The sequence below is a fragment of the Tripterygium wilfordii genome, chromosome 15, assembly GCF_013401445.1.
Source record: "Tripterygium wilfordii isolate XIE 37 chromosome 15, ASM1340144v1, whole genome shotgun sequence".
Taxonomy (NCBI): Eukaryota; Viridiplantae; Streptophyta; class Magnoliopsida; order Celastrales; family Celastraceae; genus Tripterygium; species Tripterygium wilfordii.
In genome coordinates this window covers 11776332-11798274 of record NC_052246.1, presented here as the reverse complement: position 1 = coordinate 11798274, position 21943 = coordinate 11776332, and the positions used below count along the sequence as shown (strand labels likewise).

General features: G+C 37.1%; 5 protein-coding genes across 9 annotated transcripts; 1 reads left to right on the top strand and 4 right to left on the bottom strand.

Annotated features, from left to right (window-relative positions):
• Positions 1 to 95: 95 nt before the first annotated feature.
• Positions 96 to 2884, bottom strand: LOC120016012 (pentatricopeptide repeat-containing protein At3g29290). 3 transcript variants are annotated; one of them, XM_038868561.1, is made up of 3 exons: positions 2799 to 2884; positions 1091 to 2709; positions 96 to 570 (listed from the first exon to the last, which is right to left on the bottom strand). In XM_038868561.1, exons 2-3 carry the CDS (start codon positions 2699 to 2701, stop codon positions 370 to 372), a joined length of 1812 nt encoding a protein of 603 aa, XP_038724489.1. In that variant the 5' UTR covers positions 2702 to 2709; positions 2799 to 2884; the 3' UTR covers positions 96 to 369. The 3 variants fall into 3 exon arrangements, with proteins under 3 accessions (XP_038724489.1, XP_038724490.1, XP_038724488.1); XM_038868562.1 differs by having other exon boundaries at positions 1091 to 2456; XM_038868560.1 differs by having other exon boundaries at positions 1091 to 2881.
• Positions 2885 to 3027: 143 nt separating this feature from the next.
• Positions 3028 to 5668, top strand: LOC120017213. Its single transcript, XM_038870361.1, has 6 exons — positions 3028 to 3147; positions 3271 to 3420; positions 4131 to 4204; positions 4335 to 4414; positions 4933 to 5084; positions 5276 to 5668. Exons 1-6 carry the CDS (start codon positions 3144 to 3146, stop codon positions 5335 to 5337), a joined length of 522 nt encoding a protein of 173 aa, XP_038726289.1. The 5' UTR covers positions 3028 to 3143; the 3' UTR covers positions 5338 to 5668.
• A 774-nt stretch (positions 5669 to 6442) lies between these two features.
• LOC120017147 (serine/arginine repetitive matrix protein 1-like) lies at positions 6443 to 10411 on the bottom strand. 2 transcript variants are annotated; one of them, XM_038870259.1, is made up of 2 exons: positions 10166 to 10411; positions 6443 to 8889 (listed from the first exon to the last, which is right to left on the bottom strand). In XM_038870259.1, exon 2 carries the CDS (start codon positions 8842 to 8844, stop codon positions 6895 to 6897), a length of 1950 nt encoding a protein of 649 aa, XP_038726187.1. In that variant the 5' UTR covers positions 8845 to 8889; positions 10166 to 10411; the 3' UTR covers positions 6443 to 6894. The 2 variants fall into 2 exon arrangements, with proteins under 2 accessions (XP_038726187.1, XP_038726188.1); XM_038870260.1 differs by lacking the exon at positions 10166 to 10411 and adding an exon at positions 10014 to 10139.
• A 3470-nt stretch (positions 10412 to 13881) lies between these two features.
• LOC120016319 lies at positions 13882 to 17590 on the bottom strand. Its single transcript, XM_038869036.1, has 6 exons — positions 17286 to 17590; positions 16168 to 16317; positions 15202 to 15460; positions 14904 to 15122; positions 14637 to 14779; positions 13882 to 14403 (listed from the first exon to the last, which is right to left on the bottom strand). Exons 1-6 carry the CDS (start codon positions 17550 to 17552, stop codon positions 14098 to 14100), a joined length of 1344 nt encoding a protein of 447 aa, XP_038724964.1. The 5' UTR covers positions 17553 to 17590; the 3' UTR covers positions 13882 to 14097.
• A 785-nt stretch (positions 17591 to 18375) lies between these two features.
• Positions 18376 to 21383, bottom strand: LOC119979975. Of its 2 annotated transcripts, none has more exons than XM_038822606.1 (2): positions 21155 to 21383; positions 18376 to 19757 (listed from the first exon to the last, which is right to left on the bottom strand). In XM_038822606.1, the coding sequence occupies exon 2, from the start codon at positions 19613 to 19615 to the stop codon at positions 18809 to 18811; it is 807 nt and encodes a 268-aa protein (XP_038678534.1). In that variant the 5' UTR covers positions 19616 to 19757; positions 21155 to 21383; the 3' UTR covers positions 18376 to 18808. The 2 variants fall into 2 exon arrangements, with proteins under 2 accessions (XP_038678534.1, XP_038678533.1); XM_038822605.1 differs by having other exon boundaries at positions 21159 to 21383.
• Between the last annotated feature and the right edge of the window lie 560 nt (positions 21384 to 21943).

The window sequence follows — 21943 nt, the reverse complement described above, 5'->3', positions numbered from 1 at the left end:
AGCATCAATGAAAAAACAAGAGTGGCAACGACGATCAACATAAAAACAACCAAACACAAAATAGGCAAATAAATAGCAGAGAAAGAAAGAGAGAATTGCCACCAAGCTTGTGTTCTTCTTTAATGTATAGTATAGTGTAGTATAGTATATATAGATAGGCCGGTAGGAACGTTTTAGTCAATTTATAGTTTAACATCCTATTGGACATACCAGGTCTATAATCTCGAAGAAGGTTCGGTGCATAGTGATCTGTATATTGCATAATCAGACACACTCATCTAAATACAGCCATAGGTAAGCTCGTCATTCCCTTGCCCTTGTATTGCATCTTGGTTTGTTGCTTGAGCCTGAAGAAGACTATTCTGCACACTATCTAAGACGACGAGACCACCTTTTCCTTCTACGCAAATCTTTTCGTAGATTCTGTAGCATCAATGAGCGAGTTTTATTATCAGGTTCGAGATTGTATTTGCGCATTTTCATGTACAGCCTCTTTGCCGATTCAGCCTTGCCTCTCAAACACATTCCCTGAATAGCCGTATTATAAATAGATACATCTGGTGGAACATGCTGCAAACCAAGAAACATTGACAAGTTTAAGTCCCAATATTAGGGTAGATAGCCATAACAGAGAAAACAGCAAGCAATTTACCAAAAAACATGACTCGTGAATGTATCACCAAAAAATTGACCCGGTTAAAAATATACGCAACATCAACTTCTGAAACCAAGTGCCCTCAAGAATAATGTACTCCAGAAAGTAATTCCATTTTCAAAATGGCATGCATAGAGTGAGCATGTTCATATTTCACTTCTCCCCAGGTTCAGGTAAGTAACACTAGCCTAATGTGAGTGAGATGTGCAATAGATGAAATTGAAATATATATCATCAAACAAGCTTTTAAAGATAAGACTTAGCACAGAAAAATAATTTTCATCGGTCATGTTTTTGAAATATTGAAGAAAGTGGAGTACATTAACAAATTTTTTAAGATCGGGTGATTGAAGATTAGGACATTCACCAAATGTTGTCATGCTCTTTTATATAAAGATATTAGAACACACTCAGAAGTCACTTATATAGACTTACATCTAGAATCTCTTCTACTTCAGCCCAAAGAGATCCCCATATGCAGCTTCTCAATATAGATAAGTATGTGAATGTGTCTGGAGTGCACTTCTGGTGAACCATGCGGTCATGAACTTCTAATGCAACTTTCGGTTTCCTGGCAATTTCACAAGCACCAATAACTAGATTATAGGATGCAGTCGGAACTGACAGTCCAGAAGTTTCCATCAGCCACAAAAGCTTCAGAGCCTCATCCCATGAACGGAGCTTCTGGCATGACATTAAAGCAGTGTTGTACAATTGCACATTTAATTGAGACGTATGTTCCTTTTTGATACTCACAAAGAGCTGGAGAGCATCAGCATGTCGATTTGCACGATACAAAGCACAAAGCAATGCATTCCATGTATAAGAATCAGGCATATGACCCAAAGACTTCATAATATCGTAGATTTCAAATGCTGACTTGACCTCCCCAGCTTTACCAAGTGAATTGATTAGTGCATTGCATGCAATTAAATTTGGCTTCAATTTACTTTTCAGCATACTCTGAAAGACATTGAAGGCCACTCTCCATTCTCCTTCCTTTGTGCTTGCACCAATCACAGCATGCATTATATCTTCTCCCAGTTCAAATCCATTTTGAACCATCTCATTATAAGCATCAAGAGCCAGCTCGTTCAGACCACAGCGAACAAACATGGTAATTAACAGGCTATAAGTTACCCGAGTTCCAATATAGCCATTTTCCTTCATATTTTTCCATATTTTCTTACCTTCAAGCCACCTGTCAAATCTGCCACAGACAGATATCATTGTGTTATAAACAATTACATCAAGATCCTTCCCCTGTGACCCTTCCAATTCTGCAAACATGTCCAGGGCTGAATCACAATCACGAGAATGAGCGATTGCTTTAAGTATTAAGCTATAAGTGTGGCCCGTAACAATTCCCTTTCTCCTCATGAACTCAAAGACTGCTAAAGCATCATCAATCATCTTGTTCCGTATTAGGCAAGAAATAAGAGAATTGCTTGAATGTGGGTTAGGTTGTAAAGCTGCACATTTCATGGACTCATACAGCTCCAATGCACTCCTCACCTTGTTGGTTCGGCTAAGCATCAAAAGCCTTGTCGATAACTCTCCCTCATCTCTTTCCTCTAAAAAATGTACTTTCATTTTATGCTTAGTGACCATATAAAGAGATGCTTCTGGAGTCCGACTAACACTTTGAGGTTCACACTCCATATCCTGCTGAAGTACCATATCTCCCCAAGGAAGCAAATTCTGCCCCAAATTGTTCAAATCATATTCCTGGTTCCGTCTTTGACTACATTTGTTATCCTCCCCTTCTTCACAAGCCAACCCAGATTCAGAAGTAGCAACTCTAAAAGGAAAACCAAACAAATTATCAGTTCTACCACCCGGCTTCACAAGCATCGAACCTAATCTTCGGTTACAGAATACAAAACCCCTTCTATTTGGCTTAATTGCTAAGCTATTACTCAAGCAACGACACCAACACCTAACATGAATTCTATTTTCATGATTTCTCAATCCATGTGGGTGGTTTCTATAGCCAAAACCGCTCAGGTCAGGAACTGAAATCGAATCCCTCAACAATTTTGCCATTACTGGACCTAAAAGTATATATTCACTGAATTCAAGGAGTTCAAGAGAAGAACCCAAAAATACCCAGTTGTAAGAAATAGTTTAAGGTACCACTAACCTCCATAGAAAAGCGGAATCTGCTTTTGTCCTGAAACTTCAAAGCGTAAATTTTATCTTTCAAAGATCTGAACTTGGAACTTGGAACTTGGAACTTGGAAGCTTATAATTTATCTTGGCAAGGGAGGGAAGGAAGCACGGAACGAATGGAAATCTGTTTACAGGAAATATCAGCGACGTCGTTTTTATGGCCCAGCCCACACCCTTCAAAACGTGTCGTTTCTGTCGCTTCTCTATTATCAAAAAGCCGAAAAGAAAAAATGTAATTATGTATGCTGAAGTTGCGCACAAGCCGTCTTTGCAGAAGAATAGCAGGGGAAGAGTCAGTGTCTAGGAAATTCAAGAGATGGGTAAGAACCAAATTTCATAAACGAGAAATCGATTATAAAAAGTTTTGGATTTTTGTTTTTAATTATGTTAAGAGTTATTATACGTTTTTATTTATTTAACTTGGGAATGTATTATCTTGGTAGCAAGTGAAGCTGGAGAAGAAGAATCGATTAGTAGGAAAATGGAGGATGTGAAGGAAGGAATAGCGTCAATAGCTCTGTTACCAGATGGGTCTATATCTGGCCACTTCATACAACTCCCAAATTCCACATGCTATGGCCTTCACGGAACTGGTACGATTCTATGCAATCACATTGTCTAATAAGTTCTCTCGAAATTCTTGTTTTTCTGTGGTTACTTCATATTATGTCTGCAGTTCAATTAATAGGTACGTAATTATTGGTTTTGGAAATGTGGGGTTCCACCCCCCCACCCCCCCTCACAAAATTGCCATCAATTTCTTCTTGTCCCTTTCTTTTTTCCTTTTTCCTTTTCTTCGTTTTGATACAACTGGGTTTAGTAATTGATAAACCGTTGAAGCACCTCTTTCCAAATGGTATAGTTGATTGTGGATCTATTGCATGGGCACTTAGAAACTCAAATTTTGGAGCTGCTAGACTGTTCAGTTCCAAGTATATAATATATCGATGTAGATATTCTATTTTGTTAACAATAGTGTCTGTGTTGGAGATCAGGAGGCAGGTATATGGATGCTATTATTCTATTGAATATTTATCTATTGCACCTAAAAGAAATTGATGCAAAGTTCAATTTTCAAGTCAATGGACTTGGTTTTACAGGATGGTGCATGAGGATTTTCCTGCTTGAGACGTTTTCTTGACATATTCCCTGCCTGGATATAATAGCTATAAAATATAAATATAGATTTACCTCCGTGAGTTGGTTTTTCTACTGCGGATGAGTTTTCATGACTAACTTCTTCATCTTAATTCAAAGTGTAACTTCGGACACCATCTCTTATAATGCTGTCTGATGTTTATAGAGATAGCTTGTGAAAGGGAGTGCAGCAGGGGTGAGGATTATCGACTAATCAAGCTCTCAATCATAGATTACAATGTATAAAGTGCTTGCCTTCTTTTCTTCTCGGTCAACTTTGATCTTGATCTCGGTTTCACTACAGTAGTTGTTGCCTACAGTTTATATCATTTCTTATTGGTTGCCTATAACAGTTTCTGATGTATGACAGAGTAAGAAAGAACACAATGTAGTAGTTGAGTGCAGAGGCCATGACGCTGCTCGGTTGAACTGCATTGAATGTGCTCATGGGTAAGCCATCTCTGGTGCCTCATCATGAAGATTTTATTCTCAGCAAATTGTAACTCTTGTTTGAATGTTGAGGGAGAAAAGTTTCCAGTTTTGGTTGGAGGAAGATGCGGCGCGTTTGATGGTTTTTCCATGTGTCTTTTCTGGTTGCCTGGTCTATCATGTTCCTTCAAGATTTAATCAAGTACACTACTATATGATTGGACCCTCGTTATCAATTATCTGAAAGATGGAGGAATGGAGCAAGTCTGGTAGAAATAACAGTAGAAAAAAAATTAGCTTAGTTGAAGCTATTGATTCCCACAGTTTCTGTGGATAATTCATGTTGCTTGTGAATTATTATGTGCTTAATAGATAATGCGTTAGCTTCGTTACAGCGATTGACTCCCTCAGTTTCCTGTGGATAATTCATGTTGCTTGTGAATTGTTATGTGCTTTAAGTTTAAATGCTAGATTCCCTTTCTCACTAATGCCCATAGTTAAAGTCGTCATTTACTAATATAATCTCTTATGTCAAGCAGTTGGGAGAAGGATGTTGTAGGTATAGTTGAACAAAAGCATGGAAAGAAAAAAATTGTAGTTTCGTTCATGTGTGAGACGTTGAAAGCTGAGAAAGCCGCAGAAGATCATATCACACAGTTCATGCCTAAATTAGCTGGGTTAGATGCTGTTGGTATGTAATGCATCCTTTTGTTTTCCTCTTATGCAGGCTACTATAAGCTTTTGTTGCAGTTCCTGTTACTTGTTGGGTTTCTTAGTGATTCTGGAAACATGCAACTGTTTTTGATGTTTGTCTTAAATAAACAGAATGTTATACAAATGCTTGAAATGCTAAATGTCTTACAAAAGATTCGTACTGTGCAGTTAACATTGGCCAGATGCGCATCACAGGACTGGACTCTGAAGCAGATGAAGAGGACTTATAAGCTCAATCCAAGACCTGGTCGCGCTACATTGGACTTGTACAAGTTAATATGCATATCTGATTTAGAATCTCTTGAATAATATGTAACCCCAGTTTAGTTGTTTATTGTCTGTTGGAAAATATGTGGTAATTCACATTTGCAAGCAGCTTATGCCACTATGAATCCTTGCTTTCTGAGTTTCTATGTGATTATATATAAGGTTTCCCTTTTGCATCGAAACATACGTGTATCTTCGGGATGGTTCATGTAGATTTGGCAAAAACAACGTCAAAAGTTCTTGCTTCTTCACGTACAATACATGAATAAACAAGCTTCTGATTACTATGCTACAGATTTCACTAATCTACACCTAAATTTGTCTATGAACAAACCCATAAAATATATTCAACCAGATACATAAATCGAATATAAGTTAAAAACAAACCAATTTTGAACCTTTTCAGTTGAGTGTGTGTTCCTTCCTTCCAGTGTTCTCAAGTGCGCAATCTTGACCTCCGCCCTGGGCTTCATTGATGTATTTGAATCTAATGGTATATGGACTTCAAATGGGCCAAGAATCATAAAGTCCAAGCCATATAACAAAAAGGGAAAAACCCATTATAATGCAGCACAACAGAATCCAAAATCAGATGCATCGACTGTTGCAACTTCACATAAATGAATCCCAAATTTTGTATCAAACCCTGCCTCAGCCCTCAGCCACTAAAACCTAATTACTGTTTAGAGATTATTCATACAAGTTTACAACAGATTTAATTAGGTTTTATTATGTCATTTCTTGGATATAGACTCTAAAAGGACTTAAATTTGCTGTATCACCCCATATAAGGGAGTGGTATGCCAAAAACATACTACTGAGCACTGAGCAGGCATGTATCAGAGGGCAACATGCCTTGGGTGAACAAATCATAACACAATCAACGAAGAAAAACTTTCTTTAAGACCAAAGGGATGCTTTGCAGATCACCTCTTGGTTCAATATTTTGGTGAAAGACCAGCCAGACTTCCACACATATTCTAGACACCAGCCTATGAATATGGTGCTAAAGGCAATAATGACTAAAAAAAGAAATACATAAATAGTAGAAAATAAGACAAAAATAGATATCTGAAAAACAAGGACAAGGACTATATTCAAACCAATACAAACCAGATCAGTGTTACATGTGAGGAAAGAAAAGAGCACATCTAGCAGAAAGAAAAATATACAACTAAAAAGCCATTCACAACATCCCAAAAACATAAAATTCACTGTTATTAAAGTTTCTTTTTCCCGCCCTCATCAGTATAATTGGTTTTATTCACAAAATAGAAATCGTTTTGATTAGGTATGAAAACCAAAAACAAAGGAAGAAGAAGCAAACTCCCCAGAAAATGTATTAAGGAGCTCAAGATCAGCACACAAAGGATTATTCCCCCATTCAAATATACATCCAGTCTTCCAAAAGAAAACTGAAGTTATTTGCTTTTGCAAGTTGCAACTCCATAAGTTTAGGATTATTCCCCCACCTTGCATTTTATGAAACCGAATTGCCAACACAAGAAGTTTTCTTCCATTCAACTGACAGGGGCTGCAGAAGGTTTTCTGTCTTGGAGAGAGATTACTGTTTCAAAAGCACCCACCAAAGCCTTAACCTTACTTTTCCGAGTCTCAACAAGTTTATTTGCTGTTTCTTCAATGACATTATTGAACAGACCCTGTGCATCTTTCTTCCCTTGTACATCTTGGTGTCTTAAAACAACCTGTTCTGAATCAGGTTTGCCATCATTTTTATCCCCATCAACTCCTCTCTTCTTGAAGCTTCTGCGGCCATCAGCCTTCATATTTTGGTTGTCACCCAGAACTCTTCCTCGCCTAAATTTGAGCCTCCTTGGACCATTGTTCTCAGAGTGAAACTCAACCACCTTTCCTCTCCTGAAATGCAATGTCACTGGCTGGTGATTCACCTCAGAAGAAACCATCCCGCCTTTTTGCTGCATCTCTTTGTATTCTGGTTCAACAGTCTCATATTCTTTCATGTCGACAGGTTCACTCGAGTCAGAGAGAGAAACATCATCCGCTTCAGTCACTGTATACTCAGATTCCTCTTCCAACTCTTCACTATTGGACAAGGAAGAAGGAGATTCTGGGATGGATGGAGACTTTGATGAAGACGATAGCGTAGGTGGTGATGGTTCAAAAGCATGACTTTCATCTTGAACAGATTCAAGAGGTTCGCTCTCAGTTTCCACCCCGATGACATACAAAGTTTTCTCCTGGACCACCTCGTCCTTTATTTGATCAAGTTTATTGTTCAGTTCCTCAGGTTCAGTCTTTCTAGTCTTCTTCTCATTCTTCAGAGGAGAAATAGCCTTTAAGGTCCTATTCTTTTGTGAATTCAAGCTGGCAACTTTACTGAGAGACGGTCTAGCAAACGACGAACCTCTCGGGGATCCTAGAACTCTGACAGATGGTTTAGGGAGTACAAGAGGTCTCGGGGATCCCAGTACTTTGACAGATGGTTTAGTGTGCACCAGAGGTCTCGGGGATCCCAGTACTTTCACAGATGGTTTTGGGTGCACCAGAGGTCTCGGGGATGCCAGTGCTTTGATAGATGGTTTAGCCTTCACCAGAGGTTTCGGGGACGCTTTTGCTTTGACCGATGGTTTAGCGTTCACCAGGGGTCTCGGGGATGCCGGCACTTTCTTTAAATCCATTTTGGCGGTCCCTCCACTTTCTCCCATCCGGACTTCATTGTTTATTCCACCATTTAAACCTCCTCTGGAAGACTTGGAAAAAGACGGTTTTGGCTTTGATGCATGTCTCGAAGACCAGCTTTCCTCTTTAGCTTTCAAGGAAGCTTGTTTTGAAGAAGCGTCTGTATTCATAGAAGGTGACAGCTCTTCCTGCCTTTTGAAATTAGGAGATAAAGTGGTTTTTGAATCAAGTGAATATCTGGGCTTCACAGCTGATGTCTTCTTATTTTCTGAACGAAATTCACTTTCAATTAGAGTTTTACTGTCGACTGATTTTGCTGACACTTCTTTCTTGATGATGATTGGGGGATCAGATAGGCTGTTTTTAGGATTGGGACCGGGTGAAGATTGGCGCAATACCATTGATGTCTTTTTCCTCTCTGGCTGAATCTGACTCTCTACTGGTTGTTGGCTTTCAGGTGGATCAGATATGCTGTTTTTAGAATTGGGATTGGGTGAAGATTGGCGCAATACCATTGATGTCTTCTTCCTCTCTGGCTGAATCTCACTCTCTACTGATTGTTGGCTTTCAGGTGGCTTGTTTGGCATCCTTTTTGGAAAGGGGCGTCTTGCTTTGGCTTCGAAAGCATGTTCTCTCCCAAATTTACAGAAATCATGACAGGAGCCAGTAGAAGCTCGAAGATAGTGGGGCGGAATCTTATCTCTGCTGTTTGAAGAACTTACTTTTCCCATAGAGTTTCTTCTTGAATTACCTCCTTCGGGCTTAGCTATGTCTTCGGTCACAAGCAAACTGCTACTCTTCCGGGCCATCCTTTGGGATGAGATTACAAAAACAGAACTTTAGAATAGATGACCCTGGAACAAACCAAAAATTCTTTAGAGTCATCAATTTCAGTTAAATTAGACAATCAAAATTCTAACAATAATTAGCCTACATCTCAATAGAACTAACAACAAAGAGACACCTTTATCTATCTCAGACACTTGTGAGCAGTAATAAGCAACTTAAAGATCTTCAACCAGAATAAAAAAACGTTTCATGTATTTGAGATCTAATGAAAACGAAACACAAGAAGTATACTTCAGCAACACAAAACACAAATCTAATCTGCATAACTGACATGAGATACTAAGAGTCATGAATATGATCACAATCCAGAAATAAATGGCAAAGAACCCTAGGCTTCCCAAAGCATTTGTTGTCAGGTCTTAAAACAAAGTAGATGCATGAAAGTTTGATGTTTGGGAGGCCAAAAAGCAATCCGGTGTTTTTTGCAGACAAGGATAACAAAGTAATCAAGAATTGGAAATATTTAAAACTGAAACAGAGTTTCTGCGATATAAATAAACAAGCAGATTGGTAACTCTGGTAAAACATCTGATAAATAAATTAAGGAAGAAAAAAAAAACCCTAAGGAATCTGATAACATTCTATCAACCGCAAACAAAATGAACTGGAGGAAGAATTTACCACAATTGTAAATCACAGAAACCCTGAAACCACAGCTTGTGTATTAAATTCCATCCATTTGATCAAAAAGCAGAGAATTGCATTAGTAAAATGAATGACAATGAATTGAGGATGTTTCTGTAGCATATGCTTCTCAATAACCTATCAGGCACCTCTGATTACAATAATAAAATACTGCCAACATGATGTGACAAAAAAACAATAAAACAGAAAACTCACATCGATGTCTTCCAAGAATAAAGCTTCCAAATCTCAAATGCAGAATCTAGAAATTTCCGATGCATAATATCAAGAAAAAAACGTCACAAGTAGAAGGAGACAAAATCACGATCAAGAAAGAACCTATTGCTCCACAGACCCAATTCAACAAATTGAAAAATAAATTATATCCCACCTAACAACAACAAACAAACAAAAATCTCCACCTTCAACCAAAACGTAATCAAAAAAGAAAAAAAGAGAAAACATGAGTACATAAAGCAAAGCTTCAATGAATCATCATCAATACCTCACCGATGTTCATGGTTAAACCCACCAACAAAATCCCATTTTGAAGCAAACCCTTTATCGCACACAGACATATAACCATAACCCATCTCGCATTATCTCAAAAAGGATCCTTCTAAGAGAGAGAGAGCGAAAAAAAAGCGTGGCAGTTACCTTTTCTCGTTTTGCTAGAGCTCTCTGCAGACTCTGCTTGACCGGAAAGCAAAGAAACGGGAACGGATTATATTCTCTTCACTGCTTTTTTAATTTTTTTTATTAATGTTTGCGTGGATTTTCGCTTCAGAGATCGTGCAAGCAACTGTTTTTGTGGCTTTTCGGTTCTGGGAGGCTTTTCTCTCCTATGCGCGTTTGTTGCAGAGAGAGAGAGAGAGAGGCGTTTTTTCTTTTTGTGGGAAAAGGAAGGAAGAATGGTTGTTTATTTTAGGGCTATTCACGTCATTTAAATATTCTTTTTTTTTTTGTAATGTTATATTTAATTATTTATTGTATTTGACTATTTGTATGAAAATCCTATATTTTTAGGCTTACTTGGTAGAATAATTAATGTCATATCTTATTTTGTTTTTATCAAAACTCTATTTTTTGAAAATTAAATTCGATTTTTCATTTATGGCGTATAAATCCTAGATAATATAATCCCTTATTTGATTGTATAAAGATATGATATTTGATTATGTTTTTTGAAATGAAATTGGTTTTTTCATTTATTTGATAAATGAAGTTAACATAAAGTATTGATTTATAGTATTTTTAATTAAAAAATTAAAAAGAATAATATTTTTGAGAATGCTTGTTTCATTTTGTTTTCAATTTTTTTTTATAAAAAAAAAAGTAATTTGATTCTTGTTTATGTATGAAGGCATCAATTAAAAGGATGAAGTACATTACACTTTTATGAGTGCAACTCTTGTATAAAAATAAAATAGAAATGCAATCTAGGGTTTCAAAAGAATAGGTTGACATGTCAAAGAGAAAGGATAGTGTAATTGATGGAGGAGGCCCTTTTCTTCCTTTAAAAATGTTGGTTGAAATGATGGAGCATTTTGTTTATCCAAAACAAGTTCATGTCAATATCTAAACCCTAATCAAAACAAAAATGCCTAGAATATTCTCTAAAGCTAGGCCTTTTTCATTAAACAAAGTTATTAGTCATGGTTTAATTAAATTAATTGATTAACTAATTAGCTACTATATATCAAGTTTTACACAAGAGCCACCAATTGGAGTGACAAGTATGGCATGTATCACCCTAATAATCAATGTTCGAATTTCCCTCCCCCGTTTAAAAAAAAAAAAATATATATATATATATATAAAGTTTTTCACAAATATAAAAAAATGATGGTATCATTGCATAACTTCATGTGATATTTATCTAAAAAATGATGCTCAAGCAATTAGAAAACAATGAAGTAAAGAGATTAACAAACATCATTAGCCATAATCACCTCTAGTGACTTTCTACAATGTGTAATTATTGTTAGTGGTGAAGGCAAATTATAATTTAAAACAATTATAAAGATGCTGATAAAGATCTTCACCATTTGAAGAAAATTTCAAAAGCAGCATTAGATCTTTGATAGTTATATATGATAAAATATATGGTCTGTTTTGTTTATGTCTTTGGTCGGTCGACGGTTGTAACTAAAATATAGATTGTTGACTAGGTTAACAATATCACTCATATATATATAAAGAACCACTCATTTATTAATCACTAAGAAGTAATATTTATGTCAGAGCTATGTTTTTTAATAGTTTAAGGCTTCTTTTTTAGTGACCGAGAATGTTATCATACAAGTTCGCCATTTGGATATCCGATACGAACCTAAATTCATATCGTTAGGCTCATATGCACAGAAATTTCCTATCTGACGACAGAGAAATTGGGTCGATGGCCAACGCGTGACCACAATGATATTACTCTTAATAAGATTCGAACTTTAAACCTTCCAAATTCAAACGGTTTAATCTCAAAGAGATTTATCATTAGACTATCACGAAAATGATTGTATCTTACGGCTTCATCAACAACCAAAACCCCAATTGATGAATACACAAACAACTTTTTGTGGGTTTAAATTCTAGAGCATGAATCACACATACCTATATTCTTATATTCTAAGAACATTTTGGACTTGTAAGCTAATTAATTTTCACATATTATGATCTATAATGTTTACATTCATTTTCTTCTTCTTCTTCTTCTTTTTCTTTTTCTTTTTCACACAATCCCAATATTACTCTTACAAAATGCAGGAGTTTCTCACATCCAAGCCAATGAAAGGGCATTTTATTGGATTCCGTACCTCACAAACTTAAAGGTGTGGACACCATAAGCTTTTTCCAGGGAAAAAAAAAAGCCTAAGGCAGTTTGCTTTAAGGGGCAAAAAAAGTTAAATGTTATTCAAATGATGTCTAACAAGGAAAGATGGTTGTCCTATCTCCTAAAACGTGTAGGCATGCCCTTAAAGTTAATGCCAAAGTTATGGGTCAGAATGGAAGAGAAGATGAGTAAAAGAAAAAGAAGAAGAAAAAGACAAATCATTTTGGACCCAAATGACCTTGGATTCCCCCCCCTCTCACTCTAAATTGTCAACTATCAATGTTTCATATGCTCCTTCATAAAAATACTTAGCATGTTCTCTTGATGGGTATTTAACATTATCATCAGTGGCTAAGTCTCACAAGACATGAGAATTTAATTTTTATTGGTAGCCAATTTTAGTCATGGGAAGATGACCCTCCAACCAAAAAGTAGGTCTCCAGTATCCATGGCTTTCACTCTTGTTGATTCTTGAACAAGTTTTGGTTTGGAGGGTCATAAAATAAGATAAACACAAAAACACTTCCTCAACTTGAACATTTAATTTGCTAATTTAGATTTCGTAAAACATTTCGTAACAAAAAGATGTTAATAATCTAAGTTTTGTTTTAACTTGCGCATCATTTTGATACGAAACGTTTTACAAAAATTAAATTAGGTGGTTAGACATGTAAAAATTATAAATAAAGTAAAATTGATCGTTTTAATGATTTGAAATTGCTCTACTCTCTTCATGACGACGCATTTCAATGTAGTTATAGTCCATTAATTGTACCTAACATTCAGCAATAATCAAGGTCCCAATAGTCACACCATAGCCTTATAATCATTGTTGCTTATGAACTCCAATTTCTGAATCATCAATACTTTAAAAAGTAGCTAAAGTGGCAATCAAAGGCCATGTGAATCAAAGCCTGCATTAGTCTATATTAAAGAAGCTGTCTTTTCTACTGGTACTGAAACTTAACAACTTTGTAAATTGTAATACAGACAAGAGAGAGAGAAACTTTTATTAGAGGAAGAAGGAAGCATCCTATATCTGACAATGTTGTACATAAATCCCACCTTTTTGATTTGTGGACATGAATGCTCAAATGTCATTGCCACTGTTCCTCAGAAACAAAGAAAAAAACACGTGAAAAAATAGTCTCTCTTGATAAGGGTACTTATGTGCGCTGACTTAACGATTTGAGTTTAAACACATCTCAACTGTCTAAAGAGTAGACGGTCTAAATTCTAATATCGTTCTCGGTTAGCACAAAAAAAATAAAATAGGGCACCTTAACATAGAGGATTGGACCTTTTAATATTATTTGTTTTCACTAGTATATTAAAACTGTCAAGTATATTATGCAGTTGATAAGGATACTTTTGTGCGTTGGCTTAGCGACTTGAGTTTAAATGCATCTCAACTGTCCAAAGAGTAGATGGTCTAATATCGTTCTCGGTTAGCACAAAAAAATAAAATCGGGCACCTTAACATAGAGGATTGGACCTTCTAATATTCTTTGTTTTCGTTGGTATGTTAAAACTGTCAAGTACATTATGCAAAAGACTTTCTTCTTAAAACAGAGTAGTCCAAGAAGAACCATATTTCTACTCAGATCCTATGTTTCTGAATTTCCATTTCATATAAGAACATCTTACACTTGTGGCACTAAAAATATATGCTTGCTTGGTGTAAGCTCAAAGTAGTGGTGCTCCATTATGCACTTGATATACAGATTGTCAACTTTGTTTATTTGAATGAATTATCTTTTCATGTTGAACGTTTCCTTCCAGAGACCGTCTTCTTCACAGCTCCCACAGAGACTAAAAACTGATCAAGGGATGACAGAGTCTTCATGTCATCTGGTGGGAAGTAACTGGCAGCCTTGCCCAGCAGTGTTGCGAAAAGAAGGGAGAGCGAGGGCCGAGTGACATAACGTTCGCCTAGAAGGTCGTCGAGGAATACAAATGCAGCGAGGAATTCGGATCTGCCAGCATTTATTGGAGCAGCAAAATGAGCAGGAATTATTCTTTTGAACCTCCAGTCCCTTGCTATCCTATCAATCCAATCCTTGACCTGAACATCAATGAAGCAATACAAACATGGTCATATATTTGGCACCATAATACACAAAATAAATCTGATTTCAATGCCATTACAGCTCTCTTGGTACGCATTAACCACTCACATTATACCATGTAAAAACCAATCTTGCCAAATCAGGTTGTGTTCATAAGATCATGTGAATCATCCTTAAATGTCGATAAGAGTCCAGGCAAGAAATATCTGCATCAGGATGAGTTCCATACCTTTTCAGGAACTTTGCTGAATACCAGAGTCTTTACAATGGGTGAAACTATCAACTTCTGTGACATCTGAGCAAAACTAGCATTAGGCTCCAATAAGTTTGATGGACCAAGAAACAAGATCTGGAGAACCATTCTCTCCCAACCTGAATCAGAAATTAGGTTTAACATTTTTTTAAATGCCCACAACTTACATAAACAATCTGCTAAGTTTTGATTACTAGTAAAAACAAGTGCTCCTTGTAATAGAATTTGGAATGGATCCCCAACCTTTTTGACGGTTCTTTGGGTTGTCAACAACTGGTCCTTCAGGGACTTTCTTGCCTTTACTGAGAATTTTTACAGCCAAACCATTCTTTGCCGATGCTAACAAGGACTCTTCGCTGATACATTCAGGCGGCTTTCTTGGAACAAAAATTACTGCATCCGTTATCAGTAGAGTTCGAGAACGTTTATGGTAGAAAGCTACCTCTACATATGGTCCGATTCCTGTAATAAAACAATGCAAATGAATTGAGTTGCACTATAATTTTAACAAGGATATTGACATGGTGCATGTTGAACTTACCAACTTCAGGGGAGCTTAGAACTTTTTGTTCAATCTCATCAGCCCATGGAGTAGATAAGTCCTCATCTTTCAAGGTTTTTGCACGAAAAATCCCAAAAAACTCAAGCGGCAGATTCAAGGGCCAGCTCCACTGCCTTGGTGCCACCCATATCTGAGCTCGAGGGAACTTTCTAGAAAATGGGCCCACAAAAATTTTATGCTCATATGCAAATGTAGACAGAACTATGTATTCTACAGGAGCCCCCAACTCTTTTACTAGCTGCCACAAACAATAAAACTTATAAGGAACCCCAACTTTTCTACAGCACAGGTAGTGCAGTATTTTCAGTAATTATAGATTCCAAAGACAAGTAGAAAGACCATGCATGACATAAAATTCTTGAATCTTGATGCATGTTCTGTGCATAGGGTGGGCTTCTCATATTATTATGGTGTGATTAACCTTTTTGGGATTAAATAGTGATCATCCTTTTCATGCTTCAAGATAAAGATGGACAGTCCTTTTCCTCTTAAAATACCTTTATTATGATAAGCAGAAAATTCCTAAACAAGAAATTCCATCTAGCTGTGCTGATTATCAGGCAGGAAAGGCAATCAGACTATCCAACACGTTTACTGTTACCCAATACAGGGATGCTATATAATTCTAAGCACTAACAACTCAGCTTGAACTCTTCCCGACTTATGTTTTTCCAAGGTTTATGTATCTAAGTGCTCATATGTCAAAAAGTAAAAGTTACATTTGCTGTGCTAAGTGCAAAAAAAAATGTACCTAAAAATTTTGAAATACTCTCACAACAAAGTGTAGCACATGATATAGATCTCAAGAAAACCGATTAAGAGATAACGGTTAAAAGATGGACCAACTTTGCCAGCAAAACAAACTAGATGTAGTAAGATCGAAAGACTAACAACCTGTCTAGCAAATCATATCTACAGCAGTAAAAAAAATACAGGAAATAAAACCTGAATGCACTCCCTGGTTGGAGCAATGGGTGCATGAACCCATAACTTTCCAGATTTTAGTTTTATGACTGTCATCCGGATATTTGTAGAGACACTGCTAAAGCCTAAAGCTTGCTCTTGCTCGAATAGCCATATGCAACCTTTCACAACCTGCAGAAGAGAGACCATGTGAATTTAAAGATGGAAATATTTCTATGCTCACTGGAACACTAACTTAGCATACGGATAATTAGAAAATCAGGGAAAGGGATATGGTTATAGTTCGTATTGAACATGCATTTGACTCATGTTAGCCAGGAACTTCGACATTCGGATTACATATAGTTAGTTTGTTTGGTTTTTTTAAATCCTTGATGTTCTTGAAATTGAAATGCAGCTACCTTTATAGCAAGAATAAAGTGAAGCTCCATAAAGTACTATGATGTTGATAAGCTATGTAATCATTTACACTCTATAAAAAAAGGGAAAAGCTCAAAAGGTATCATTCCCCAATTTAGTTGTAAGTTGGTTTCTTTCATTTGTTTCAGTTGCTTTATCCTGGATCCAAAGTAATGATGCTATACTCTAGCACAATTCCAGAATGCATATTAAGGTATAATAAGATATCCAATCAGTTCACACTCCATACAAAGTCGATTATAAGTTCAGTGATTGTGTACAACACACTTCAGAGTTACAACTAGCATTGTGTCTCAAACGCTGCAAGCAAAATGGGGGATTAACTTTCCCATAACCAGTTGTTGGAGAGCCTACATAAAAGTATCCAAGAACAGAAAAGGTTCCCCAAAAGACTTTACAAGCAGAAGAAATACTTCAATTTTGGTAAAACACCAACTTCATTTTGAGCAACTCCAAATCAGTAGAGAAAGTACATGAAACCAAAATGACAATAGACAGGTTGAGAGAACATATATAGTTCTCTGACATGCACATTCATAGCTCTCATAATTCAGAAGGATGAAAAGGTTTTAATTTCACAGAGCGCACATAAGAACATAAACCCAAATAAAAATACAAAACAGTTCAACTAACATTATCAAACACAAAACTACCAAATTGAAATAAAATTGTTAAACAAAATTATTCGTATTAAGCCACATATGCAACGAACAGCAAACCTCACTCCTTATGGTGCGCCTGTTGAGGAAAGGTCCCAGAGGGAAAGGAAACCCAGTGATGTTGAAGTAAAACCTGCCACCACCATTATTGCGGTCACTGGTTGATGATGTCGAAGCGACCACCAAATTGAAGCCATATCTCCTCTGGCTTCTGGGTTTCAGCTCTAAAGGAAAACCCTTTAAAGACCCACCTAAAAAGCAAGATTTTGTAATTGGGTTGTCAAAGATTGAGGATTTCGGGGAAGACGCGGTAATGGCCGCCACCATTTTCTGTGAAACTGTATTTAGCTTATCCCCACTCAGAATCAAAAACTTGTCCAGTATGCAAGGAGTGAGTGGGTACTAGCTTGGGAGGCCCATGGTTGCAATTTCCTGGCCATGCTTGTGACACGTGGACTTCTCTCTTCTTGGATTGGCCTACATGGGATCGCGATGATTTATTGTGGATGCTGGATTTTTGAAATGCCGTAAAAAAAAAACGAAAGAGAGTCTGGGAAAAGAAGAGGCTGGAATCTTATTTTTGGATTGGCATTTTGATTCAAAACGGCACTATTTCAGGCCGTTATAAGCACATTTTAGAAGAGTAGATCAGTAGAGGCATGATTCAATGTCTCATAACCATCAACAAATCCTCACCCGAGACCGAGAAACCTTTGAATTTCATTTCTATTTACTACAATCATCATCACCATCCATTCATCCGAGTCTTTAACCCAAAAGTTTGGCATCCGCTTATGTTTACTACAATATGTACACAAAAACAAAAGAACCAAGAATCGTTGCCAAAGCAAAATAGCACCAGAGGGGCTTACAGAAAATTTACAAATCTAACCAAAGAAATAGGAAGTTCCATTTTGATTTATAAGAGTAGGAAACAACAAACCACTAATAGGAGGCAAACAGCAAAACCAATAAACCAGTCATCAATCCATTCCAACAAAAACAGGGGCTCCAAGATTATACTGTCATAATGTAGATTAAGGATGAGATAAACTTCCCGCCATTACAACACATCCATGTCAAATTGCTTCCAAAACATTCCTGATAGTATAATGATCAAATAACCAAAACAATAACAAGAACCGCAACCGCAACCGCAACCACAACAAAATTGGTCTTTATACAAACAACACTCTTTATCTTTCTGGTAGTAGTTTATACTAAATAACGATAATATTTACAAATATTAACCAGCAACCATTTGCAAAGGATGGTGTTTTTTAAATCAGGGCATTCCAAGCCACCCAAAACCACCAAATTCCAGTAATAAAATCATACCTTTCACACAGCTAAATATACACTGGCTGAAATAATTCCAAACTTCCAAAGCTATGGGAACAGTGAGATCAGACAGCTTGGAATCGAAAGCTACAGTAACATGGAAGCCCTCAGAAGTCCCTCAAATTACAGAGCTCCAGTTTCAGCCAATGCAGCAGTTCAGCAAACATGTTTCAATCGAGAAGCTTATTGCATACTTCTATTCACAGTGCTTACAAACAAAAAAACAAAAGCTAACAGCAATCTCAGGTTATGATTTCCCTCACAAGCCAATCCAAACTAGGATATGCAAAGTACAGTATAAGAAATGATGGAAAAGCAAAAAGAACTGTGACAAGAAAGTACAGGACCAAGATGGCTGCACTGGCAGGTATTGCATATAGGACGATCAGAATAAATATGAGGACCAATGGAAACTTCGCTGTCAGGTGAACAAAGAAAACCAGGGACTTCCGAAGGGAAGCATGGAGTCCTTCTGCATTGAGATAACTGGCATGAGTTCCATTGTGGTTTGGAACTGATGGCTCTGGATTATGAATGTGCCGTCCCCTCCTAACGTTACCATGGGTTACCTGATTTCCCTGGGCTACACTGCAGCTTGATGTCCAATCTGGATCGTAGTGACTTTCACAGAAGCCATCATGAGACTTCAGTCTATCACCATTCATGCTCTCAACCATCGAAAGTAAAAAGTAATTCTTCCGAGGGAACCTGAGGTTCCCTTTGTATACCAGACGAAAGCATAATAGATTGCACCATGGGCAGGATATAAAAAGCGGAAGCTGAATTGGTAGAGTAGGAAATTTCACAACAGCCCATTGTAGTCCAAGGATGCAATTTTTACATAGGGTATGGCCACACCATAACACATAGGGTACATTTTCACAGATATTGAAGGATTCACAGCATATTTGGCACTCCAGACCTTCCTCTCTACTGACAATAGATGACACCTCATCATCTGAGCATTCCGAAGCAACCTGAGTTTGCTTTAGACAGTTGTTTTTCGATCTAACACTCCCAGATAAGCCACTGGATGCAAAACTCCACATCTTGATGGTGATTATACAAAGGACATCACTTGCTAAGCTAGTTGTTGCACCTCAACAACAGACACCATTATATACCATCTGGTACCTTTGCAGAAACATCTTTGAACATACTACAGCCGAGAGCAATCTTCCAGAAAGTAACCTAAAAGTAAGGGCACAGCGTGAGAGAGAATTTCCAAACCAAAGGCAATTTGTTGATCTAGTCCTGTTTTGAGATGCTAGCTTAGAACCAAAAAAACTTGCAAAAAAAGTAGCACCACCTACACAATCTATCTTTAAATAATTTTGGAAAATATAATGCCTATTGCTCATGGTATCTGTGACTAACTTTGGAGATATAGTCACTAGGACCAAGATGTATGTAATCCAACTCATCCATATCCAAATAAATGCTTTGAATTCATGTCAGGCAAGTAAATTTTCATTGATTCATTTGTTATTGTTCAGAAGGATGGAAGGGGAGGGGGTATTTTTAAACCCCTGCAAAGAGGGCAGGGTGACAAGAATCCAACCTTAGAACCAGCTGTGCTGCTGAAAATATAGTAGAATTCTCTAGAGGAACTTGGCTGTGGCTAAAATTTTGCATTCACGGTATGCCAAATTATTTGCAGTTAACAGAGTTATCTCACATGGCAAACAAACCACCCCAACCCACCAAACAAACATAAGAAGCTCGTTAATTAGCTTGTCATCAAACCATTTACCAACAATTCTTGGAATAGTTGATCCATGGACGCAACATCAAAGAAAATTTCTACTAATCATAGACGACGGTATAAATAAAGATCCAAAGTATCTTCATTTCCGCACACAATACTAGCTTTAATAAACAATAAAATGACGAAAAAAATGAAAAACAAAATGTCAGGAAGGATTTGGGAATATGTTGCAGAAAAGAGAAACCAACTCAATTATTATTCTCTTGATGTTCTCTTTTGAGCAAACAATTGAAATTGACCCACTTAACTGGCTCCACAACCTTAACAACCAAAACTTAATTGACTTGAGCATCCATCTAACACTTTTGTCTAACACAAATTTCATTCAGGTGGGCCGACTTCCAGGATCCAGAGACCAAAGTTACGAGTAAGCTAGGCTGATATCAATGATTTACCGTTGGAAAGCCAAAACTTTAGTATATAGCCAACTGTTTTAAGGACATATAACATTCAAAAAAATCCTCTCTTTCCAGAATAACCAGCCAGCCAAAACTCAATGCATCCATCTCACATTAAAAAAATTTAGCCCTAATTCACAGCTCAAATCGAACGAAATAGTAAAAAAGAAACCAAATATGTAGCCCTAATTTAAAAGCATCATCAGAAAAAAAAATAATCAGCCAACAATGACATCAAAATCACCTTTAGTCAATCATCCAAACACATACTATAACTGATATTTGATAAATTTAAGCGCCAATTAAAATGAAGAAAAGGTTAAGACTACAAAGCCCTAAATCCTAAGAATAAAAAAGGTACCCTAACGAAAGTATGAACCGAAATCCATATCAGGAAACAAGAAAGAAAAACCTATTCGTACCCACCCAATCACGAGCAACAACCGTTGATCAAGAAAAGCCCGAGACGAGCCAGATAACCGAGAAAGGATATGTTGGAAGGACACGGAGGCGTTCACGAGAGAGAAGAAGATAAAGAAGAGGGTATCGGAGGACCCTCTCTCTGTCTCTCCTGACCTCTCTGTCTTTCGACTTTCAGGTCTCTTTGGTTGCGGCTTTTTGAAGATCTGAAAACCTCCACCGATATGCATGTAACCTTTCAGTCTCACTTCTTCAATACCAAATTAAACCGACAACGACGTCGTTATCAGTATATTTAAAGTTAATTGATAAATTAGCCGAGCCCACAATTAGTAAAGCCAGGCCCATGGGCTCTAGAGCCTCCTGCAAATTTTATTACAAACAGGCCTATTAACTTTTGGCCCATTCAGTCTAAGCAGGCTACACTGTGATAGTGTGGTTTTGACGTTTTCTTGGTCAGTCGACCTGCAAATATTATTACAAATGGGCCTATTAACTTTTGGTCCATCAGTACGCGTATATTACGCATGTTTCTAACCTCGCCCACTTCAAGAGCCTTGCATACGAGAGTCGTGTATTTTTAACTTGGCTCCTATATTTATTTCGATTGGCATTGAATACAGGAGTTCATTCATATAGAGACATTTACTTCCAAAATCATACATGGAACTTGATTATTAATCTCATAGAGCCTATATATGGGATGGCCCTTGCCATATGAAGATTGTGGCAGAAACATTAACGTAAGCTCTTGTTCATTAAATGAATGAGAGTATTATCAGAAATCACAA